The 21,894-nt window shown below is 37.5% G+C and overlaps 1 protein-coding gene across 2 annotated transcripts in view; it reads right to left on the bottom strand.

Moving 5' to 3' along the window:
• LOC105466934 (PRELI domain containing 2) overlaps positions 1-21,894 on the bottom strand; it is a 93,422-nt gene that overhangs the window by 24,771 nt on the left and 46,757 nt on the right. For both annotated transcript variants that reach the window (XM_011716153.3, XM_011716152.3), the window contains one exon: positions 16,531-16,636. In XM_011716153.3, the coding sequence (XP_011714455.1) occupies positions 16,531-16,636 (106 nt within the window). The remainder of the gene's footprint in view (positions 1-16,530; positions 16,637-21,894) is intronic.

Below are 21,894 nucleotides of genomic sequence, written 5' to 3'. Positions count from 1 at the left end.
TTCCAGCTCTGCCACTTACTGGCTGATGACTTTGTGCATGGAATTGAACCTTTGTGCGCCTATATTTCTTCATCTGTAAAACAGAAAAGTGGGAGTAACCACAGTCTCTCTTTCAGAAGGTAACTGGGAAAACTAAATGTTCATAGAACAGTGTAGCACTTGGCTCATGGTAAACACTCAATAATTACAGCTACTCTTATATCTGGTCTTCCCCAAAGTTTCCAAAGGCTGTGTTTATAGAAGGCATAGATTAAATATAAGCCAACATATTTATGTGAATCAAATTATAAAATGAAATTGTAACAACCCTACCACATGCTTACCATGCCTTCTGCTAATTAGCATTTTATAAAATTATATTTCTTATTTTTAAATATTTTATTGCCATCTCAACCCTTGACTACAAACTTGCTAAATGAATTACCTCTGATGCTCTTAGATCCCTAGTTAGCTTAAACTACTGCATTTTGATGCAGGGTTTAAAGACTACTTGTGAGACAGAAAAATCTTGGTCAGACATTGAAGGAAGGGAGAGAAAAAAAATTTTTTAAGTCATACAATGGCCTAATTGAAAATGACCTACCCAGTTCAGTCTGATTTTATGGAAAATGTTAGTGAACCTCAGAGCAAGTAGTCCAAGCAACACAGCCCTTAGAGAGCCGCCAAGACAGGGCCAGAGCCCAGGTCTCCTGACTCCTGGCTGGGTTGACAGGCTCCCCACCACACTGTGTGGAGAGGCACTTTCTCCCATCACTATGCACCAACACATCTGGAGCTCAGGAAACCACTTACTGTCATTTCAGGCAAGAGCTTGACTTCTGAGATTTCATCTAGTTTCATAGAAGGTAACGTCCCAGAATTTCAGCTGGTAAATCAACCAGGAATTCCCAAAAGCTTACCACTGAGCAAAGTCTATTACAACGAGGATGAATTCAAATGAGCCATCAAGGGATTTTGGATTCCCAGGTTTCACAGTCAAGGTAAAGGCATTGATTTAAACTCAGCAGAAGGAACAAAAAACTGTATCATTTGCAGAATACTCATTTCCACGAAGCTGTTTTCCCTGCAAAAGCTATGTTTCATCAGACGAAAACTCTAGAGGTAACAGTAGTAGCAGGGCTGATGGAGAGGGAGATGTGTAAGAAGACAGCAGCTACTATGATTTACCTGGTCTAGAAATAAACTGTTAAAAATCAGAATTCTTGGTAATATTCTCAGGACAGCTAATGAATAAATATCAACTAAATCAATCTATCTGAGCACTCAAGGGTGGGATTAAAAAGTATCAACAGAGGTAAATTTGAACTGGGAAATAAACCCTCTGGAACAGGGGAAAAAACATTTCATCAGTTTTTTCATGTGGGTCAAGTAACAAAGAATCTTGAAAGGATTCACATGAACAAGCAGGAAATGCAAGTCTCCAATGTACAGTCAGTATACTATCACACCCTGTTCTTTTATCACACTTGTGACTTCTTATTCTTTCCAATGACAGTTTTATTTGCTCTTTTCCTCTATCTCAGAATTATTGAATTTTGAAATGTCCACTGTTTTTTAGAGTTGCGACTACCCTTGTATGTAACTTACCCTGAACAGTAAGTTCACAGATAAAGATTTGAGCACCTCAGAGCAATTGGTCCAAGGTAGGATGTATGAAAGGCTTGGAGCGGGGCTGGGGCATGGTGGTTCACACCTGTAATCCCAGCATTTTGGGAGGCCGAGGTGGGCAGATCACTTGAGGCCATAGGTCCGAGACCTGCCTGGCCAATATGGCAAAACCTGGTCTTTACTAAAAACACAAAAAAATTAGCCAGGCATGGTGGTACATGCCTGTAGTCTCAGTTACTTGGGAGGCTGAGGCACAAGAATTGTTTGAACCCAAAAGGCGGAGGTTGTGGTGAGCTAAAAAAGAACAAGAAAAAAAAAGAAAAAGAAAAAGAAAAGGAAAACAAAAGAAAAAGAAAAGGAAAAGAAAAGAAAAAGGAAAAGGAAAGGAAAGGAAAGGAAAGGAAAGGAAAGGAAAGGAAAGGAAAGGAAAGGAAAGGAAAGGAAAGGAAAGGAAAGGAAACGAAAGAAAAAAATTAATGGAGGGAAACAAAGATCAAACAACTAGTTAATGGTAGAATCATTAACTTTCAGTAGCCTTCAAAGTAGATATCAGAAGACAAGACCTTACAATTTTGTTTTCTTCTCAACAATTTTATGAAGTGAGATTAGCCTAATTTCTTAATGATAAATGAAAGTTCTAAGAAGTCCTTCATTCAAGTTATACAGCAAGAATATGGATGATACCCAGCGCCAAATTTGCAGAATTCTCTTGGGAGAAAATCTGGCAATAAGCATGAAAGGTCTTAGCTCAGAAAGCAACAAGAAATGTGCACAAACATTTATACAGCATTTATATTCAAAAATGTATTCCAATATTACTCATAATAGTGAAGAAAAATAGAAACCAACAACAGCTATTATGCCGATGGAATATTATGCTGGCATCAAAAATCATGTTTTCAAAGAATATGTAATGACCCAGAAAAAATGTTTATAATATGTCCACAAATGAAATAGTTGGGCTAAATAATCCCAACTTTGGTTTTAAAAAACAAATGCATATACATACATATGCAAACATGAACAGACATATAAAAAGATCTACATCAAAATGTTAACTGTGAACACACTGAGTATTAGAATTATGAATGATTTTATCTTAATTGCACTTTAATTAAAAATTGATAATGAATATTTAATACTTTTATAATTCAAGAAAATGATAAAAATATATCATTTTTAAGAGAAACACCATAAACTTGCCCTGTACCACTGTATATCTAAAATGTTTGTATTTAAAAGGTATTATCTATAAAAATATAGTTCCTAGCAGAGAACGTCTCTTAAAGCTAACAATGATTGAGGTTTTACTATGTGCCAGGCATGTTTCACATATGTAACCTTACTTCATCCTTTAAAAATCCCGTAAAATAGGGTTTATGATCACTTCATTCTAGAGAGAGGAAGTTAAGGGTCAGAGAGAAAAGTGTGGCTTGTGGAATGTGAGAAAGCCTGATCAATGGCCGAGAAGCTTTTCTCTAAAGTTTCATACTCAATCCCTATGTTAAACACACAGACAAAACTGTGTTTCACACTCAACAATCTTTCTAAAGGCACAGCATACTATGCTTTTAGTTCAGAAGTTGATATTTGGTATATGATTGTTAAGATGTCTATAATTTGCTTTAAAATACTTCAGCACATGATGTATACTAAGATAGCATGAGTGTTAGTTCAAGTTATACACTAGGTACAGCCAGATGCCCTCATGCAGGCCTCACATGCCAGAGGTTGTCTGTGGGCATTTTAATCAGCAAGCTCATGCTCCAGAAACTTCAGTCAGACACCAAAGGCTTTGATTATTAGCACAAGGAATGTTAAAATTGCAGATTTGCACTGGTAAAAGTAATGGCTTGTTAACTAGCATAATGGATATTAGAAACGGACTGTCATTAACTCAATAAATGGAACTTAAGATATGTGGATTAGCTCAAAATTCTAAACGCGCACCCATCCTTGTGCCATCAGGGTCTAAGTCTCTATCCAGCAAGCCCTTCACCCTCCAACTTTAGGAATGGCACCCACAGTTTATGCCTACATGGTCCCAGGGCCAGCTACTGTATCAGAAGATTCTGGTTACCTGATGCTCTCTATAAAATAGCTGAATCCTGCCTTTGGAATATTGTCTGCTCTGCCTTCAGGGAGCTGTTCATGCAATTCATGGTCAGAGCACCCAAAAGGATGAAGACTTAATCAAACTTACAGAACAGGTAAACTATTTTGTGCCTACTTATAAATAAATGACTAATAAATGTCACAATATATGTGTCACAGAAATTTCCATAAACTGTTAATGAGGTTTCAGGGATGCAGCTGACCCTCAGCAACCTCTCATTATCATCAATACCCAGTATGTATCAAAAAGAACTTAACACTTCTGCCTACAACTCAGCATACACGTTGGATAAGGTCAGTGTGGCAGGCAGCTTCTGATGTGGCTCCTAGTGACCTGTGCCTCCTGGTATTTATGCCCCTGTGTAATCTCCTTCTTTTTAGTGTGGGCTGTGACTTTCTTCTAATGAACAGAATACAGAAAAAAAAAGGATGTCACTTCAATTAGTTTATTAAAAACTTGATATTTCACCTTGGTAGCAATCTCCTGCTGTCACACGCACTGCCACATTCTGAGATCATCTATACAGAGGCCCATGTGGCAAGGAACCAAGGGAGGCCCACTGAATCCTACCAGCAACCATGTGAGTTTGGAGATGAAGCTTCCCCATTGAGCCTTCAGATGAGTTTGCAGCCCCAGCTAAAACCTTGATTGCATCCTTGTGAAACCCTGAAACAGATCCAACTAAACTGTGCCTAGACTCCTAATCTACAGAAACAGAGGTAATACATATACGTTGTTTCAAGCTGCAAAGTTGGGGCAATTTGCTACACAGCAATAAATAACTCATACAGTTAGTTTACGAAAATAGTGCCACCAAATGTCTCAAGGTTTTTCAAATGCCTTACTTGAACTACATATGTAGTATCTCCACTTTTTTCTTGAGTCCCAGGAAATTATCTCCCACTACTAAAATGGATTTCTATAAGGCTAAAACAACAAACATACACCCCAAGGAAACAGCATATTCTGATTTCTTTAGCTGTAGCATGTCTAGGCCAGACCTTCCTCAAAGCGATGTTCAAATTGTTTGACTTGCCCGCATTGTTTCAGTGACAAATATTTCACACACTGTTGAATTCAATTTTTCTCTGCTTCAGCCTCCTGATCAACACAATAAGAATAATGATGGAACTAATAATGGGGCCTTGCCAGGAGAGTGGCTGAAATAACAAATTATTTCATCACACATTGAAAATGTATTTCACAAACTCAAAAAAAAAAACAAAAAACAAAAAACAAAAAACCACGTCTATGCGATTGCATAAAGAGAGCTCTGCATTTCCACAGCACTTGTAGTACTCTCTAAAGATTCAGACAAACTGGGCTAAAAAAAGAATGCTTGCATAACAAGACTTTTATCACCCATGTTATCTCCTAAGCCTCCCCAGAGAAGCAAACTGTGGAATTTGTAAGCAAATATGTGGGGTTCACCAAAACGTTCTTTTGATTTGCGTTTGGAAATTTTTGGTTTGAGATTTTTTGGGAGTGGGGAGCTAGCAATTTTTTCACTTCAATTTAGAGGGGTAGAGATGAAAGCTCCCAAATGGTATGCCCAAAATAGTAAATGCCACACTGTCTCAGCAGGGCAATACTGAAAAGAGGCTACTTTTTTTGTTGTTTGTTTTTTGACATAGGGTCTCACTGTCACCCAGGCTGAAGTGCAGTGGTGCCATCACAGTTCACTGCAGCCTTTACCTCCTGGCTCAAGCAATCTTCTCACCTCAGCCTCCAGAGCAGCCTGGATTATAGGCACACACCACCATGTCCAGCCAATTGTTTTGGTTTTCTGTAGAGATGAGATCTCCCTATGTTGCCTATGCTGGTCTCAAACTCCTGAGCTCGAGTGATCCTCCCACCTCAGCCTCCCAAAGTGCTGGGATTCTAGGCACAAGCCGCCACACCCAGCTATCTTCACTTTTTATGTATAAATTGAACATAATATAGTGCATGAACAAATAATCAGTATATCTATGGTCTTAAAATTTCATGGTGAAAAGAATAATTAGGCGGAAATTGTCTAAAAAGGCTCCTGAAGGGGTTGATAATGAAAAAAGGGTTGAGAAACACTGACCTAAGGAAAGCCCTCCTCAACTGGTGAGCACCTGCAGAGCATCAGTGATGTCTCTGTTTCCTTCTCTTTGGGTCCCTGAGGTCTGAGATCATGACTTGACTCTGGCCTGGTTATCTTCCAGCTCTGCTTCACACAGTGGTTGGGCCATCTCCCAAAGCTGCAGAAATGTGTATGAAGCCTTTCATGTGTCCCAGATTTCTACCAACCACTATTTTCCTTCAGAACTTTATCTTTTTGATCTGCTTTCTGAATGTACTTACTTATCTCAAGGCATATTAAAAGATAACTACATATTTTAGCATGACTTGAGATAAGCAAATACTTGTCTTCAGCATGTTTTTGGCACTTCCAATATACTATCTTCTGTTGGCCACCATGGGTCAAAATTATCCACCAGCACATGAAATCAAGGCTGAGAGAGACTATGGCACAGTCAAGAGATGAGTGAATGCCTCTCAGATTGAGGAACACACTGTATGGCACACCCACCAGTGCTCACTGGCTGACAGCATATATTCATTCTTCTGTATAGAATTGAGAAAAATTCACAGACATGGTATACCCCATTGCTGTCACGCACACAGATAGACAACTATCTCAAAAGAAGTGGTCTACTCTCGCCACTTCTATTCAATATAATACTGGGAGTTTTGCTAGAGCAATTAGGCAAGAGAAAGAAATAAAAGGCATCCACGTAGAAAGTAGGAAGTAAAACCATCTCTGTTTGCTGACAACATGATTTTATATATATATATATATATATATATATATATATATATATATATATCTCCGTAGAGACTCCACCAAAAATGGAACTGATAAATGAATTCAGTTAAGTTGCAGGATACAAAAATCAACATACAAAAATCAGTATCATTTCTATACACTAACAAAGACTCTCTGAAAAAAATTTAAAAATCAATCTCATTTATAGTAGTTACCAAAGAAATACTTAGGAATAAATTGAACCAAGGTGGTAAAAGATCTCTACACTGAAAAGCATAAAACATGGACAAAACTGAAGGCACAAATAAATGGAAAGATACCCCATGATCACAGCTTGAAAGAATTAATATTTTAACTTATCCATAATACCCAAAGCAATCTACAGATTCAATGCAATGATAGAGATCAATATTCCAACAACATTTTCCACAAAAAATAAAATAAACAATTCTAAAATTTACATGGAACCACAAAAGACCTCAAATAACCAAAGTAATCTTGAGTAAAAAGAACAAAGCTGGAAGTATCACACTACCCCATTTCAAAATACATTACAAACCTATAGTAATCAAAACAGCACAATACTGGCATAAAAACAGACACATTGAATAATGGAACAGATTAGAGAGCCCAGAAATGAACCAGAGCATTTACAGTCAATTGATTTTCAGGGAAGATGCCAAGAATGCACAATGGGAAAGAAAGAGTCTCTTCAATAAATGGTGCTGGGAAAACTGAATATCCACACAGAATAATAAAATTGGACCTGTATCTCACACCATATACAAAAATCAACTCAAAATGAACTAAAGACTTAAACATAAGAACTGAAACTATATAATTACTAGAAGGAAGCATAAGGGAAAAAAATCAATGACATTGGTCTAGGCAACGATTTTTTGGATTTGACCCCAAAAGCACAGGGAACAAAAGCAAAAACAGACAAATAAGATTGCATCAAACTAAATAGCTTGTGCACAGCAAAGGAAACAATTAATGGAGTGAAGAGACAACCTGAAAATTGGAAGAAAATATCTACAAATCATACATCTGGTAAGGGGTTAATATCCAAAATATACAAGGGATTCAAACAACTCAATAGCAAGGAAACAAATAATCCAATTAAAAAATGGGCAAAGAACCAGATAGTTATTTCCCACAAGAAAACATACAGATGGCCAACAGGTATATGAAAAAAAGAATGCTCAACAGCGCCAATCATCAGAGAAATGTAAATTAAAACCAAAATCAGATATCACCTCATACTTGTTACAATGGCTGATATAAAAAAGATAAAAGATAAAAAGTGTTGGCAAGAATCGGAGAAAAGGATGCCCTTGTACACTGTTGGTGGAAATGTAAATTACCCATTATGGAAAACTATATGAAAGTTCTTCAAAAAACACAAAATAGAACTACCATATGATCCAGCAATCCCACTTCTGGGTATTTATCCAAAGAATTTGGAATCAGTATGTCAAAGAGACAGCTGCACCTCATGTTCACTGCAGCATTAGTCACAATAGCCAAGATATGGAATCAACCTAAGTGTTCAACAATGGATGAATGCACAAAGAAAATGTGGTATATGTACACAGTGGAGTACTAGTCAGCCTTAAAAAGAAGCAAGTTCTGTCATTTGTGACAACATGGATAAACCTGGAGAATATTATGTTAAGTGAAATAAGGCACAGAAGGACAAATACCTCATATGTAAAATCTAAAAAAGTTAAACTCATAGAAGTAGAGAGTAGAATGGTGGTTATCAGAGGCTGGGGGAGGTGAGAGAGAATGAGGAGATGTTGGCCAAAAGGCATAAAGTTTCAGTTAGACAGGAGGAATAAGTTTTTGAGATCTATTGTATAGCATGTTGACTACAGTTAATAAGCATATATTGTAAATTTCAAAATTGCTAAGAGTAAACTCCAAATGATCTCACCACAAAAAATGTTAAATATGTGAGGTGATGGATATTTTAGTAAGCTTGAATTAATCATTCCACATTATATGTGTGTGTGTGTGTGTATCTCAAAATGCCACATTGTATCCCATAAATATATACAATTATAATTTGTCAATTAAAAACAAAAAATTAACTTAAAAAATTTTAAAAACCTTTAAATTGGTCCTCAAAATATTAAACATATAATTAATCCAGCAATTTCACTTCTGGGTCTATATATATATATACCCAAAAGAATTTAAAGCAGGAACATTATACACCCATGTTTATAGTAGTATTATTCACAATAGCCAAAAGGCAGAAGCAACCCAAGAATCCACCAATGTTACTGGTGTATAAGAATGCTTGTGATTTTTGCACATTAATTTTGTATCCTGAGACTTTGCTGAAGTTGCTTATCAGCTTAAGGAGATTTTGGGCTGAGACAATGGGGTTTTCTAAACATACAATCATGTCATCTGCAAAGAGGGACAATTTGACTTCTTCTTTTCCTAACTGAATACCCTTGATTTCTTTCTCTTGCCTGATTGCCCTAGCCAGAACTTCCAACACTATGTTGAATAGGAGTGGTGAGAGAGGGCATCCCTGTCTTGTGCCAGTTTTCAAAGGGAATTTTTCCAGTTTTTGCCCATTCAGTATGATATTGGCTGTGGGTTTGTCATAAATAGCTCTTATTATTTTGAGGTACGTTCCATGAATACCGAATTTATTGAGCGTTTTTAGCATGAAGGGCTGTTGAATTTTGTCAAAAGCCTTTTCTGTATCTATTGAGATAATCATGTGGCAGCCAAATCATGAATGAACTTCCATTCACAATTGCTTCAAAGAGAATAAAATACCTAGGAATCCAACTTACAAGGGATGTAAAGGACCTCTTCAAGGAGAACTACAAACCACTGCTCAGTGAAATCAAAGAGGACACAAACAAATGGAAGAACATACCATGCTCATGGATAGGAAGAATCAATATCGTGAAAATGGCCATACTGCCCAAGGTTATTTATAGATTCAGTGCCATCCCCATCAAGCTACCAATGAGTTTCTTCACAGAATTGGAAAAAACTGCTTTAAAGTTCATATGGAACCAAAAAAGAGCCCGCATCTCCAAGACAATCTTAAGTCAAAAGAACAAAGCTGGAGGCATCACGCTACCTGACTTCAAACTATACTACAAGGCTACAGTAACCAAAACAGCATGGTACTGGTACCAAAACAGAGATATAGACCAATGGAACAGAACAGAGTCCTCAGAAATAATACCACACATCTACAGCCATCTGATCTTTGACAAACCTGAGAGAAACAAGAAATAGGGAAAGGATTCCCTATTTAATAAATGGTGCTGGGAAAATTGGCTAGCCATAAGTAGAAAGCTGAAACTGGATCCTTTCCTTACTCCTTATACGAAAATTAATTCAAGATGGATTAGAGACTTAAATATTAGACCTAATACCATAAAAACCCTAGAGGAAAACCTAGGTAGTACCATTCAGGACATAGGCATGGGCAAAGACTTCATGTCTAAAACACCAAAAGCAATGGCAGCAAAAGCCAAAATTGACAAATGGGATCTCATTAAACTAAAGAGCTTCTGCACAGCAAAAGAAACTACCATCAGAGTGAACAGGCAACCTACAGAATGGGAGAAAATTTTTGCAATCCACTCATCTGACAAAGGGCTAATATCCAGAACCTACAAAGAACTCAAACAAATTTACAAGAAAAAACCAAACAACCCCATCAAAAAGTGGGCAAAGGATATGAACAGACATTTCTCAAAAGAAGACATTCATATAGCCAACAGACACATGAAAGAATGTGCATTATCACCAGTCATCAGAGAAATGCAAATCAAAACCACAATGAGATACCATCTCACACCAGTTAGAATGGCGATCATTAAAAAGTCAGGGAACAACAGGTGCTGGAGAGGATGTGGAGAAACAGGAACACTTTTACACTGTTGGTGGGATTGTAAACTAGTTCAACCATTATGGAAAACAGTATGGCGATTCCTCAAGGGTCTAGAACTAGATGTACCATATGACCCAGCCATCCCATTACTGGGGATATACCCAAAGGATTATAAATCTTGCTGCTATAAAAACACATGCACACGTATGTTCATTGCAGCACTATTCACAATAGCAAAGACTTGGAATCAACCCAAATGTCCATCAGTGACAGACTGGATTAAGAAAATGTGGCACATATACACCATGGAATACTATGCAGCCATCAAAAAGGATGAGTTTGTGTCCTTTGTAGGGACATGGATGCAGCTGGAAACCATCATTCTTAGCAAACTGTCACAAGAACAGAAAACCAAACACCGCATGTTCTCACTCATAGGTGGAAACTGAACAATGAGATCACATGGACTCGGGAAGGGGGACATCACACACTGGGGCCTATCATGGGGAGGGGGGAGGGGGGAGGGATTGCATTGGGAGTTATACCTGATGTAAATGACGAGTTGTTGGGTGCTGACGAGTTGATGGGTGCAGCACAGCAACATGGCACAAGTATACATATGTAACAAACCTGCACGTTATGCACATGTACCCTAGAACTTAAAGTATAATAATTAAAAAAAAAAAAAAAAAAAGAATCCACCAATGGATTATGTCTGTTTTCACACTGCTAATAAAGACATACCTGAGACTGGGTAATTTATAAAGAAAAGAGGTTTAATTGACTCACAGTTCCACATGGCTAGGGAGGCCTCAAAATCATGGCAGAAGGTGAATGAAGAGCAAGTCATGTCTTACATGGCAGCGGGCAAGAGAGCTTGTGAAGGGGAACTCCCATTTATAAAACCATCAGATCTCACGAGACTTATTCACCACCATGAGAACAGTATGGGGGAAACAGCCCCCATGATTCAGTTATCTCCACCTGATCCCCGTGCTTGACACATGGGGATTATTACAATTCAAGGTAAGATTTGGGTGGGAACATATAGCCAAATCATATCAGATGACTAGACAAACAAAATGTGATATATACAAACAATGAAATATTAGCCTTAAAAAGAAAGGTAATTCTGACACATGCTACAATACTGATGAACATTGAAAACATATGCTAAGTAAAATAACACCAGTCACAAAAAGACAAATACTGTATTAGTCCACTTATATGACATAACTAAACTAGCCAAGTTCATAGAGACAAAAAGTAGAATGGTGGTTGTCAGGGGCTAGGAGGTGAATGGGATGGGAAGTGATTGTTTAACAGCTAAGGAGCTCCTGTTTGGGAAGAGGAACAAAGTTCTGGAGACAGATGATGGTGACAGCTGCATCACCATCACATTAAGTACATGTGAATGTACTTAGTGCCACTGAACTGTACACTTAAAAATTGTTAAAATGGTAAATTTTTTGCTATGTATATTTTGCCACAATGAAAAACAAATTTTTAATACTATTTTTTAATACAAAAGTATTTTCATAAATCTGCAGTACATAAAAAAGCAGAAAAGAGGATATGTCATTACAATAAAAATGGGAGAAACATCAGCTAACATACTCTCAACCTGCATGGCACTGTTGAGAGTGTTGAGCTGCATGGAGTTCAGGCCAGCTGTAGTGTGGACGATAGATGCTGGGGCCTCCGAACAGAAGGGAAGACATTCACTTGCCCCTCAAAGGCCGTTTCAAGTAGCATGGCCCCATTCCTCTGGCCCATTCCAAGTTCCTCTCTTGTAACTGAGCTCCCTACGCTTGCATTCCTCTGTCGTTACTGTGCATCACATTGCCTTACTCTGGTTATATCAAGAACACACAGCTTGCCCCACACAGGTAGCTTAAGTGCATTGATCATGGATGCAGCTCTGTGCTGCAGAGATCAAGAGCACTCTGGGGTCAGACAGGCTTGTGTTCAAATCTCAGGTTCACCACTTACTAATCCTGTGACCTTGAGAAAACTGCTTTGCCATTTGGGACCTCAGTTTCCCTATGCATAAAATGAAAATAACAATTCCTATCTCATTATGTTGTCCAGAAAATCAGATAAGGTAATGCATGCCAAGGACAGTGCTTGGCATCTACTAAGCTCTTATAAGCACTAGCTGTTATTTTAATATGCTTCTCAGCAGTGATCACAGTGCTGGCACTGAACACCAAGCAAGGCTCGATAAATTTTCTGCATCAGCAGATGTTTATTCATTGTCTGTCCTGCTTTCTGCCCTGAGCTAGATGTCCCAGAAGTAAAGCTGCTTAAGGCACAATCTCTATCTTAAGAATTACGTCTTAATTCTTACTTGTGTCTCCAGCATTCTACCCAATGCCTGGCACATAGGTGACACTCAAAAAGTGCTGGTAGAGTTAAACTTAAAATCTAGTTGTCTAGCCTATATATGTTTACATGAATTTGAGGGGGATAAAAAATATATAACCATAAAAAGAAAATATGTTAAAGAAGTATGTGGCAGTGAGTTTTAATTCTTGAAAACTAAAACATATTTTGTATATTTGTCCTGTGTTTACCAACTTACAGAAAGCTATCAAACTTAGTTTCACATGTATCTGTGGGAACACATTAAAATCCCCATTTTGCAGATAATTAAACTGACAATAGGGAGGGCCAGAGTGATTTGTGCTGGGTCACAAAGGTGAGGAGAGCGAGTCCAGAGGGCTGTAAGTTCAGAACCACTTCTGTTTCAAGGATACATCTGTCAACTTGACTGCCAAAGGGAAATCCCAGTTCTCCTGCCCACAGATTTCCACTCCAGGAGGAAGGAGGGGTCTGACTGGTGTGTGAAAAGTCAGCATTTGTGACACAAAGGCTCCCAAATTCCAAGTTACCTCCCTTTAAGAGTGGCGAAGGGAGAAAAAAGCAATTGAGCCAGTCCTCAGAGGCACAGAATACCTATGACCTCAGCTTGGGGATCCATAGCTAAAGCCAGCTTTTAATTTACAAACATAAAAATAAAAAGTTTGTGAGTACCTAGTTTTGATTTTTCTGGAAAAAATAGATATCAGATCCCATCATTACCACTACTCAACAGACTCAGGGATAAGTCCTAAAGTGAAAATAAAGTCACCTAAAACACTCTTACGGTGACTTCCACAGAAACCATTTATGCAGGCTCAGCTGTGAGGGTTTATCAGGAAGTCAGGCTGATACTGGAAAACATGACCACTTGGATAAAAGAAAAAAGACACTTAAGCATAAATGGCTCCTAAAATCAAAAAGCTAATTAAACGTGGGCTCTTCAAAAAGAAAAAGTAAGTCAGAAAAGGCAAAAGCTAGCAGGAAAAATATATTCTTACTTCTGAGCATAATAAATGAGAATAAAAAGGAATCACTTTAAGAAGTTGAAGTCACCTAATTATTTCCAGATAATATTCATCAGAAACCAACTGTGAACCTCCCTGGGCATTTCCTTTCTACTCATTCCCACACGAATGGATGGAATTCTGTTCAAGGTACTACAGGTTGGGAGGAGGGAATAAGAATTAAGGTGAATAAAACCACCTCTCTGCCATCAAGGAACATAGAATCAAATGTGGGATCATGCTAGAAATGTTGGGGAGTATATATCCGCCCCACAACCCCTTCCCCTGAGAAGTGTCCCCCTAACCCTGGTCCATGTGGTCATGGCAGAGGATGAGCCATAACTGGACAACCTGACTTCCATCTTCCTGGTGGCGCCTGAGCTATGGGAGGCCAATGAGAGTCCTTCCTAAAGAATTAATAAAGAAAAAAAATAAGCTATTTTATTATTAGTGAGAATTCTATCAATATATAATATGTATGCTTGACAGTGGAGGCCCATGTTCCATTATATGGCCTGGGGAGCAGAGAAAACCAGACTACACAAAAAGAGTGGAATAAAACAGACATATAGTCTTACAGACAAGAGCTGAAGAAGGAATACCACTTGGGTTCCTGGCAGTGTTCAGTTCCCAGTAAAGACCTTTCTGAAGCCTGCCAGCCTCACCACCCTTGTACACTTACAATGAGCTAGCCTGAAGTGGTTTCTGTTACTTGCAACCAAATAGACCTAACAAAATCCAAAGGGAGTAACCACAACACAAATTCATCTAATGAACAAAAGTATAAGTGAAGTTTGTGATGCTAGGTAGGCAAGGATTTCACCTCATTCATCTGAGGGCTGCATAGTAAAGTGGCAAGAGGGAACTCTTCTTGACAAAAGATGTGGATTTGAGTCCAGACTCCACGCTTTGCTAGTTCTGTGACCTTGAAGAAACACATTTAGCTCACACTTAACGCAGTGCCCAGTGCAAAGCAGGTGCTCAATATATATTTGTAAGAGGAAGGAAGCAGGGAAAGCAGTTACCACATATCGGGTATGCTTATCTTTCAAGTCATTTCTCATTAATAAAATGGGGAAAAAAATTTCACTCTATGTATCTCAGAGGATCAGAATGTACATAACCACTGTGCAATTAAAAGTCATTATTAGGTTCATCAGATTAGCTGATGCGTCAAATACAGACCCACTTTAGTTAATGAAATAATATTTATCTGAAGTAGGGGTTAGCTATACCCTACAAGCCAAATCCAGCCCACCACCTGTTTTTATATGGCCTACAAGAATGGTTTTTATAAATGAACATTTGCAATCAATTTGATGATAGGGAACATGAACTTTGAACCCTGCTTCAGCTAAATGTTATCCCTCTCTCTCAAAAAAATCCCATTCTTCTAGTTAATATATCTGTATTATTAAAAAATTCAATTTATTATTACTATTATTATCATACAGAGTTTAAAGGATGCACAAGAAGTCAACTCAGTAAGAAACATGGCAATGAAATTACTTTTCTCATCAGTTCCACTATTTTTAGAGTGCAATGCTGTAGAACATGGGAGTTTTTACAAATGCATAAATTGCAATATAGCAGGAAAATGTGCAATAATGTCTGAGTGAGTGAAGGTGACATAACATCTTCTGGAAGTTCAACTACTCCCTTCAAGTTCAAGTTTAAAGAGGCTGGACCAGTCTGAATATGCACCAGGAACCACCTCAAACTGGAGCAAGAACACATCATCAATCATGACAGTATGTCTATGGTGTACACGACAGTACTGAATATTCATGCACCGCCCTCAGCCTCCCAAATGAACGCCTCCTAGTACAGGTTCATTCTTGAACCTAGACATGCAAAAATGAAAACAAGGGTCCATTACTAGGAAGTCTCTGAGGGTCATAACAATGGTTCTTTATACCAGCGGTTAATTCTATCCCACAAAACAAAATGAGTCCCGAGTAAAATCTGGAAATAAGTGAGTATAATTATCATTGCAATTAATAACAATAATAAAACACTTTGGAGCAACTGCTCTATACTGAGCACTGCAATAAGCACATAAAGATGCATAAGCCATGGGTTTTGACATGAAGTTTTAAAAATAATGCTATTAAGGCAAGAAAATAGGAGATATAAATGTCATATGGAATATCATAGAGGACAGATTAAAATGGAACAGTTCTACTTAAAATAGAGCACACAGGACCTTAGAACTCCAACATGACTTCTGAATCACTTTCATGGAAGCCTAAGCTCCCTTGAGAATAGAGTTTGAAAACTACAAGAATGGAAAATTGGGGTCTCTGTATTTTCCTCAACCATAATATTAAGACAACAGTAATAGCTTCTGCAAAGGTTTGTGAGGATTAAATGAGTTAATAAATACAAATGCTTTTAGCAGTCAGTAGTATATAGTAAGTGCCCAATAAATATTAACTATCATTATCTTTATTAAATAGTTGTCATCATACTATACATTATTATTCATTCTGATTATTTCTTTTAATTAGATTATAAGTATGCTCCAAATTTTCACATACTCTTCATTGGCATATTTTTAATTTAATGAGCCATAAATGGCACTTTAGTTTTACTTTGATTTGAATTTATGTAATAATTTTGAGAGTAATTATTTTTGCATATATTTGTTTATTAACTATATGTTTTTCTCATTATGTCTGTTCATGAGTCTTATTCAATAACCCTATTGGAACTCCTATTGTTTTTTAAAATTAATGTTGGTTCAAAGCAGAAATAAAGTTACCTTCTGGGCTCCCTGTCTTAAGAATGTGCTGGCAAAAGTTTCTAAAATGCAGTTGAGAAATCCAGCTCCTGTGACTGAAATCCTGCCTCTTTGAATGAACTCTGTCCTGCAAAAAAACAAAAAACAAAAAACACATCTTCGATGTCATTCTATGCTTGGATATGTAAACGACAGACATTTCTAGCTGCATAATTACCACTTATAATCAATACAAAATAATATCCATAATAATTCAACAACTGCCTGTTATAAGAAGATTTTGTTTAAAGTAATTTATAGTTTATATAATACTAACAACAGTCTTATTCAAATTAAAGAATATTCATCTCATGCTGCAAAATCTCTTGTTAAAATTGAGTCTGAGGTAATTATCAATGATATGACCTTAGGTAAATAATTTCGACTCTCTATAACTTGGTTTCCTCACATGTAAAATGGGAACGACCATAGTATCTTTCTTTTACAACTACTGTGGCAAGTAAATGACTTATCACACATCACAGGAATATGAAGAGTTCCTGACACATAAGTATTTATTAAATGTTAGCTACTATTACTAAATAGAGTCAGATAGAGACAAGATTAGAAAACCAGAAACCGGGAATGACTTTTTCAATCCTCGATTGGAGAAGGGGGTGAGACAGAAGAGATATGTCACCATCTCTACCAATTTTAATTATCAAAATTATATCAATATAAATTATCTTCATGTCATAAAACAGGGATCTAGATTACACTTGAGTGATAGAAGTAAGATGGCTGAATAGGAAGTCCCAAGCCCTCATTACCCCCAGAGATAATGACTTAAGAACAATATACAAACCAAATTGCCTTTATGAGAACTCCCTCAAGAATTAGCAGCACCCCAGGTGAGTGCAAAGCCAAGAAGAGCCACATCCAAGCGGATAAGACACTTTGTTACTTTTACCTATGATAGCTCCCTCCCACCTAGCATAGTGTAACGCAATCAAGAAAAAATTCCCAGCTTCTGGCTTCTCCCTCAGAAGGGATAGAAAAGTGCTAACTGTGCATCCAACATTCTGTCTTTAAGAGGGGCATGACTCAGAGTGCTAAAGAAAATGGCAATATACTTTCAAAAGCAAGCATGGTGGCTTGTTACACTAGAGAGACTGCAGTACCTCAGACGGACACAAAGGGTAACAAAAGATCATTGGCTCTTGAGAACAGGGGCAGTCCTCTCTGACTGGGAAATTACCCACAAGCCCAGAGAAGCTGCATCCCCCAAAAAGGTTTGAGAGGCCCCCAGAATCTCAAGCTAGGTTCATCAGTGAAGGTCTTTCCTATATGAAGCCAGTCCATAAGACCGGGAGAAGTGGCTGTTTTTTCATATACCCGAACCTCAACAAAAGATCACAATGCATGCAAAGAAACAAGTAAACATGGCCCAATCAAAGAAACAAAACAAATCTCTAGAAACCAACCCTAAAGAAACAGAGATCTATGAATTACCTCACAAAGAACTTGAAATAAGCATCTTAAAATTCTCCATGAACTAAAATAGACAACTAAAGGAATTAAGAAAAAATAAAATGCAAGAACAAAATGAGACTATCAACAAAGAGAAACTATGAGAAAAATGAGAACCAAGGAGAAATTCCAGAGTTGAAGAATAATGGAACTAAAAAACAATTCACTAGAGGGGCTCATTCAATAGCAAACATGATCAAGCAGAAGAAAGAATCAGCAAACTTAAAGATAAGTTATTTGAAATTATTGAGTCATGGACCAAAAAATAAATAAAAAGAATAAAGAAAAGTCAAGAGAGCCTAAGGGACTTACAAGACAGCATCAAACAGATCATTATCCACATTATGGGAATCTCAGAATGAGAAGAGAGTGAGAAAGAAACAGAGTGCCTATTTGAAGAAATCATGGCTGAAAATTCCCTAAATTTGAGGGAGGAAATTGGCAAATAAATTGAAAAAGCTCAATGAACTTCAACTAGGATAAATTCAAGAAGACTCACACCTGTGCAAATTAGTTCAACCATTGTGGCAGACAGTGTGGCGATTCCTCAAGGATCTAGAACTAGAATTACCATTTGACCTAGCAATCCCATTTACTGGGTATATACCCAAAGAATTATAAATCATGCTACTATAAAGACCTCTGCACATGTATGTTTATTGCAGCACTATTCACAAAAGCAAAGACTTGGAACCAACCCAAATGTCCATCAATGATAGACTGGATTAAGAAAATGTGGCACATATACACCATCGAATACTATGCAGCCATAAAAAAAGGATGCATTCATGTCCTTTGCAGGGACATGGATGAATCTGGAAACCATCATTCTCAACAAACCATCACAAGGACAGAAAACCAAACACCGCATGTTCTCACTCATAGATGGGAACTGAACAATGAGATCACTTGGACACAGGGTGGGGAACATCACACACCAGGGCCTGTCATGGGGTGGGGGCCTGGGGGAGGGATAGCATTAGGAGAAATACCTAATGTAAATGATGAGTTGATGGGTGCAGCAAACCAACATGGCACATGTATACTTATGTATCAAACCTGCACACTGTGCACATGTACCCTAGAACTTAAATAATATATATATATATATATATATATATATATATATATATATATATATATAAAGACTCACACCAAGACACATTATAATCAAATGTCAAAAGTCACAGAAAAAGGGAGAATCTTGAAAGCAGTAAGAGAAAAACAACTCATCACATTAAGCTCCTATAAGATTTTCAGTACATTCCTTGGCAGAAACTTTGCAGGCCAGAAGTGAATGGAATGCCATATTAAAAATACTGAAATTTAAAAAAAAAAAAAAAAAAAAGAAAACCTACAAGACAAAAATACTATATCCAGCAAAACTATCTTTCAAAAATGAAAGAGAAATTAAGACTTTCCTAAATAAACAAAAGCTAAGGGAGCTCATCACCACTAAAGATTTGGATTACATTTAACTTTGCCTCATTCATTCATTTGTTCAACACACTGACTGCATGGCTACTATATGCTAAGTGCCATACCGACTGCTAGAGGCCCACAGAGAAGGAGATGGTCTCTCTCCTCCAGGATCTCACTGGCTAGTGGAAAAGACAAATAGACAAGTGGGAGAGTGTCAGCAATTGGAGGTGAAGCATTCCATCAGAGGAAAACCACAAGGACCCAGGTAAGGAGGCATGAAGGAAGAGACATGTCTGAGGAGCCACAAGTTATCTAAAACTGCCCAGTACATGGTATGGGGCTTGATAAATTCTTCCCACAGGAATGACTGGAGCATAAGGTGGGTGTGGGAGATGTTAGGATATGAGACTGAAAGGATAATTGAAGACAAGGTTGCAAATGGCCTCAGGCTGAGAAGTTTAGGCTTTACCCTGAAGGTAAAGGGGGTGTCTCTTCTGAGGACACTAAGTACCAGGTATAGATTAATAGTCACACCTGCACCACTGACTAAAACGCTCATTGCCATTCCTTGATGCTTTTAGACAATTTCCTATCCCCCATTTTCACCACAGTGCTTACACTGAAAGAGTTCAATGAGCATTTGTTAAATTAATTAATTCAATTTCTTTGTAATCAAAAATATTCAACACATAATACATCTTCCCAACCTTATATCTCTGTGGAAAGGAAATGAGAGCCACGTCTCCTGTATATATAGTTGGCATGTGTTTATATGCATGCATATGTGAGCACATGCACTGAAACAAACAAACAAAAATCTGAGAAAACGCTGGATCCGGCAAACTGTCATTTTGGTCAAATGGTTACTAAAACCTCTTAATTAGACCTCGCTAATAGCAGTAGCCTCTACATTTAGATCAGGCATACAATAAAAGGAAGCCTTCAGAATTCCTCTCTCCCTCTCCCCTCTCCCTTTCCTCACCTTCTCTTACACACATACACACACACACACACACACACACAGAGGAGTTATCCCATCCAATCTGACATAAATACCTTCCATCTAAGCAGTTTTTACCTCTTAGATTTAAGCCTATTTAAAATGATTTGCTCGTGTAAAACTGTATCCTGGTGACACTAATCGTTTCCGTCTTTATTCTGGATTAGTCAGAATACAATTTTACAGTGATTTTAATATTAAGAAATGAAAAGTTGAGCAGTCTCACACTCTTGGGAGAGATGAACTCTTCAGTCCCCAGTCCTGAAGGCAAATGTAGGTAAGAGATTAATAAAAGTCTCTTACATCATATTCTAACCAATATTGCTTTCTGCCACTTTTGGGAGAAGTAAGTCCTCAGAAAAGCACTCTCGAGTTTTGTCCACATATCAGAGAATAACAGGGCAGTAAAACAGGGTCATGCCCTTGCCATCAATGAGATGAGAGTTTATCCTATTATATTTTAAGACTGCCAGAGAAGAAAATATTGCACTTTCCCTCAGTAACTCATTGATAAAGCACATCAGACACTCTTCTTACTACAAATAGCTAACCTAAATCCCTCACACTAGAATTCATCTCCATTTAAGTTCCGTGCAAAACACAGCAGTTTACACAACAACATATGGTTTAATTTCAGCTTCATTTTTAAAAAAAGATGGATGGATGGATGGATGGATGGACAGACGGACGGACGGACAGATGAGTAACTGAACAGAGCTAACATGCTAACAACATTAGGGCATTAGAACTATATGTTATTTACGTGCTTTGTTCTTCTTTTTAGTGGTTTATAAATTTTCTATTTAAAAAAATACGTATTCCTTTGACAATTGCCAAAAAATGTCTATTGAGGAAAAAGACCCTGAGTATCACTTTTATATAAATAAATAAGGCATTTTATAAATGACTCTGTGCCTTTTAAACCATTTTCAGCAATGGTACCTGCTAACTTCTGGCTTCCTCTTCATTCAAAGTCTTGTTAAATCACCTCTTGGCTTTCCTTTTCCCACGTTATGTAATCTCATTTCTTTGTAGCTGTGTCCTAAGACTTTCTCCTCACCCTGTACTTGAAGTACATAGTGTTTCATCATATGCAAGACATAAAAGGATGATTCAAGGTTTCCTTCACCTGTTTTTCATCTCTGAGAAGCCTACAGGGAGGACTCTCCATTACATTTATGGTATTACAAATTCAGGGTCATACCTACTCCTCAAAACTCAGTATTGTAACAGTGTCCATTCTATATCAGACATTGTATTATCTTCTGAGGTTGCTATGCTTTGAAAATTATTTTCTCTCTTTTATGCATGAAGAAACTATGACAAAGAGATGTTAAATAACTTGCCCAAGGTCACATAGCTTAATGTCATGAGGATTCATTAGCTATCACCTCAAAATCCTAGTCTTCCTCTGCTCTCAGTGAATGACAACTGTCTTTCTAGTCCATGAGATT

This window comes from Macaca nemestrina, chromosome 6 (assembly GCF_043159975.1).
Source record: "Macaca nemestrina isolate mMacNem1 chromosome 6, mMacNem.hap1, whole genome shotgun sequence".
NCBI classification, from domain to species: domain Eukaryota; kingdom Metazoa; phylum Chordata; class Mammalia; order Primates; family Cercopithecidae; genus Macaca; species Macaca nemestrina.
This window is presented reverse-complemented; position numbering and strand designations above follow the sequence as displayed.